General features: G+C 43.0%; 1 protein-coding gene across 1 annotated transcript in view; it reads right to left on the minus strand.

The window, feature by feature from the left end:
• The window catches only part of LOC101862498 (leucine-rich repeat-containing protein 74B), a gene marked incomplete at its 3' end in the record, with an annotated part of 30,930 nt that extends 26,277 nt beyond the window's left edge, over window positions 1–4,653 (minus strand). Inside the window, 2 exon segments of the mRNA XM_035969464.1 lie at window positions 137–511; window positions 4,367–4,653. Of these exon segments, the coding sequence (XP_035825357.1) occupies window positions 137–473 (337 nt within the window).
• Window positions 4,654–4,751: the final 98 nt, after the last annotated feature.

Consider the following 4,751-nt stretch of genomic DNA (forward strand, 5'->3'; position numbering starts at 1 on the left):
AAATTAGAATTCTAAGAAGGGAAGTTTACTTCCCACCACAAAAAAAAAATCACGGAAATAAAAGTAAAAACACAGGCATAGATCACAAGAGCAGGAAAATCAGGCTATGAGAGGAAAACTCAATTCAGTAACTTACCACAGTCAATTTCTGTTTTATTATTCTCTTCCACGATATCAATCAGCTCTGAATCTTCTGGCACATCCTCAATAGGAGTCAAATCAAAAGGGGAATCAACTTGAGAAGCAAAATCTGACTCTGATGATCTTCCTGTAGCATGTAAATGGGACTTTTGCAAGCTGTGTCGAGCAATGGCCTTCTTATGACCATTGACATCACCTCTGCCACGGGCAACGGAGGCTGTGACAGGCCGAGAGTCACCAGATTTGGAGGCAGATGGCCGGGATTTCTTCGGAGCAGCAGTCAGAGGCCTTAGATGCCTCTGCATCTTTATAGACAGTCTTTCTTTTTCCATGATGATGCTTTTAACCGTAGTCTCTTGACCTAAGGTTTCTGAAAAGAAGAACAATTATGGGCAGTGTAATGGCCTATAGCCTGCCTATTCATGATAGGTCTCCGTCACATAATATGAAACTAAATAAAAACAGAAACTATTGAAATAAACGCAGGTGCCCCTGGGGTGGTGTCCTATTCCCAGTTTTATACACCACACCAAAGACTTAATAAGCCTGAACACACAAATGCAGTCAAACTTTGTTATACCGCCTACCTTGGAATGAGCATGAAGTTGGCTAGTGGTGTAATGAGGTTCTAAAAGTGTCTCAATAGCCTCGCTACCCGACATCAAGGGAAACAATTCTGCTGTATGATCTTAAAGTGTCTTTTTGCTGGCTATGTATTTAGAGCTAAGAGTTGGAGCGAACGTGTAAGCCCTACCCACCCAGCGAGTGATGATAGTTTAGGGGGAGAGCTCTGGTGTGAGTGCGAAGTTCAGGGAAAACAAACGTGTCGGTCAGTTCACACCCCGATGTGATCCCGTCTGGGGCAAACATTGTATCGCTTCATCGAGTTTTACAACGTGTATGTGATCACATTCACGATAGTGGCTGATCTTCGATGCGACAGAGAGTCTATTGATCTCAACTTTTCACTCTTGGTTGATCGGCTGTCCCGCCCGGGTTTTTGTTCCGCAAATTAAGATCTGAAATGCGGGATCTTAGTCGAATGTAGACCTTCAGAGTGAATCAGAGCAGGATTTTAGGGGTGACTTTTGTATAGTAAAAATTCTGTTTTCTTAAAACAGCGGGATGTAAAGCGAACCGGGATCGTAAGCGGTGGGATCTTAGGCGGAGACTACTGTATATCAAATGAAAGTATGTCCATTTTCCAGTTCATGTTGAAAGTTTCAGAGGTTTCTGACACACACAAAAAAGTTTTTGTAACTTTGAAATAAGTCACTCAAATACAGGTAAAAAAGCACATACACCACACCACTGGATAAGAACTCTATAAAAAATATTTACACTATGTACAGTTCACAACCCCAGTTACATTGATGAATGAAATTGCTGAAAACAATTATTTGGGAGAAGAAATGGCTGGCTGTCACACCCGATACAGAAGAATGAAGTCCTCACCCTCTTTTCGCGCGTGCTACACACTTGACATTCACGGGTCAGTTTTGACTTCACAATGATATGTGAGCTGTTGCAGACCCTGTTCAAGGGGTTTTCTGGCTGGGCATGACCTCTGTTGTCATTATTCTCTTGTATCTCAGCCAGATGTCGTGTCGCAAGGTTGCACAGCTGATCAATGAGCTTCGTTTTGAATTTCAGCAATGGAAGCTTCTTGGCACCTTCAGGCTGAGATTTGGTGTAAAGAATAAAAGCATTGATCTGTGCGATCTCAAAGATCCACAGAAAAATCTTCTTCCACCACTTTCTTGTTCTTCTATTGAAGGTACCATAGGTCTGGACCATTTGATCAATTTTATTACAACCGTTCATGATTTTATTGTAATCTTGAATTACAACCGGCTTGTCCACCCCTTTCACCTCGGTTGCAAGTACTTGTGCCTTGCTAGATACCAAGACACACGCTTTCTTTGCTTTTTTGTCTCGAAATGTTACACACAGGTACTTTGTATCCTGCATGTACCACCTCATTTCTCTGAAAGCCAGCCTGTTTGTTTTCAGCTCAGGTGGGAAGTCACGTCGATTTATATTTATCGTCCCGGTATAATAAAATTTCTCACTTGATAAATATTTGAGCAGGGGATAGCTGGTGTAGTACCTGTCTGCAAACAAGTGGTGTCCAGGTGACAGAGGTGACAGCAGAGTGCTAAAAATCTTTTCTGCCTGTTGAGCATCATGATGGCGAGGGTCAAACGAGGTGTTAGCCCCAAAATGAATTAGCAAATTCAGGACGTATCCGCTTTCACTCTCGCATAAACCGAAAGTCTTCACGTGATATTTCTTCGGCTTTGACGCATCAAACATTCTATTTGCCCACCTGCCCTTCCAGGCGATAACCATTTCATTGAAGGAGAGATTCTTCTTTGGGTAGTACGCGGCTTGAAAATGTTGTAACAAAAAATTTACAAAGGGTTCAATCTTCGCTTTTCCTTCAGCTCCAAACTCGCAAACGTGTAACATCGTGTGGTAAATTGCTTGGAATCTGTCGTATGTGAACATTTTCTTGAACCACGGTGTGCACTGATATGGTTCATTCCACCAGTAGCTGTGAATGCTTGGCTTGTGCACTATACCCATCGAAATAACGACGGCAAAAAACTTGTACAGCTCACCAAGTGAGATGTCTGTCCATGTTCGAAAAACAGATCTTGCACTCGCAGTATCCCGAAGCTCTGCACATTTATGCTGTGCGTACTCGTTGATCGTTGTCAACAGGCCACGGAGAATTGTTGTTGTACACAGTGCCAAAAAAGCAGTGGATAGGAGAAAAACCTTGTGCCACAAGCTCCAAGTCAACTCCTGTTCTCAGGGGCGTAAACCGAAAACTATTCGCTGTAGCCCCTTCATTCACTTGTCTCCAGTTGTTCCCCACTTCTGCGTCTCCTCTTCCATCTCCAGCACTCAAATGAGAACTGGTGGAAAATCGCCCAAGCTGAGATCATATCTCCACAAAATTGCGCCAGCAGACAACCCAGATCCGTCCTGTCGAGCCTGCAAGGAGGAGGACGAAACTATGGACCATGTGTTCCTGAGATGCCCCGCCAGCTATCGTGCTAGAACCTGTCTGCTGGGACATTTCAGTAACCCACTTTCAGCACTTTTTAAGGACCCCCGGGCGAGTGTTGAGTTCCTGCGTGCCGTCGGCATCGCTGACCGTTTATGAAGCCACAGCACCAGAAGAGAGAGAGAGAGAGATCTCCAGCACTAGTACTAGGCCTAAGAAGGGGAGATCTTGACCTATCTCTGCTCTCTACTCCCAGCACCAGCTCCCTTTCTTTTACCAGGCCCCTTCCCTTTACCCCATGAAGGACACTCCTCTCTTCTGGACTCGCAAGTTGAATTTGACGGACAGGGTTCAACAAGGTCTGACTCACTCGAAGACTCGTCTCTGCCTTAGACATCGTTCCCATCCGAGTCACTATACTATCGCTACAATCGAGCTCAGATTCATCCTCACACATAGTTTGGAACAAATCTACGGCGGCTTTTGCAAAAAGGCTTTAAATATATATTTGCTGTCTTCCATTGTTGGCAGCAGACGTAATAAACAAACGAGCTGACTTGAGTTGACAAATTCGCACTGAAAAAGTCAAAATCAAATTCACTGGAAAATACACGCTCCAAACACCACAAACTGCGTTTGAAAAGTGCGTACTTCCGTTCTAAAGTGATCTCTAAGAAAGAAGATTTCCGTACACGGTGTAGTTTTTACACAAAGCCCCAGAATATTAGGTGACACAGAGAGCCACATGAAGTGGCGTGCTGGCGTTTTGGCTACGTTAAGAGAGTGAGGTGGCGAGCCGGACACTAAGAGTTAAATACGGCTAGCGCCTAAGCCATCTAGCCATCCCAAGAAGTCTAGCCGTAGTTATCTTAGGCCCTATTAACATTAGAAAACAGGTCTCATTAGTAATTATTCAGGTTTATACATGCACTGTCATTAAGGCACCTGGTTTCATCTCAAATACAAATACTTTAGGAACTGCAAACTAAAATTTATTTACAATTCTGTAGGCCAATTTTTTTTCTTTTGGTCAGTCTAGCCATCATATTAAAAATAAGGCTAGCCAAGCTGTCTAGCCCGGCTAGTCTAGCAGTCTACGTCATTAAGTTCCATTATAACATTTAAGGTTCCTATTCAATTATATCAATTAAAATTATAGGCCTATATAATACATAATAAATAATATGGGATAATTACTAATAATCATACCTTGCCTTTGTTTGCATCAATTTTAGGATGTTAGTAATTTTGAAATTGTATTATTCGTGAAGAGTTCAGAAGACAGCAGCTCCTCGAGATCAACGTTGTTGCCAACAAAAACCATTGTAATTGTACGAGCAATGTCTAGATCTAGCCATCAAAGTCATAATGGAAACAAAAACAACAAGCTCTCAACTGACGCATGTCTCTACGGGCGTAGCTGAAGCGTGAAAGACACGTCGAGAGTGGTCAGTGCAGGTCAAGACCCTGTCAAGTCCAGTGGAAGAAATGTGTTGTTTAGGATAGCAACCAAAATTTTGAACTTCCTGTGTTGACGTCATAGATTCGTGGGCACACCAGACTTGTGACAAACTAGGCATTTATAGATGACGTA

Source organism: Aplysia californica, unplaced genomic scaffold (genome assembly GCF_000002075.1).
Source record: "Aplysia californica isolate F4 #8 unplaced genomic scaffold, AplCal3.0 scaffold00147, whole genome shotgun sequence".
Classification (NCBI taxonomy): Eukaryota; Metazoa; Mollusca; class Gastropoda; order Aplysiida; family Aplysiidae; genus Aplysia; species Aplysia californica.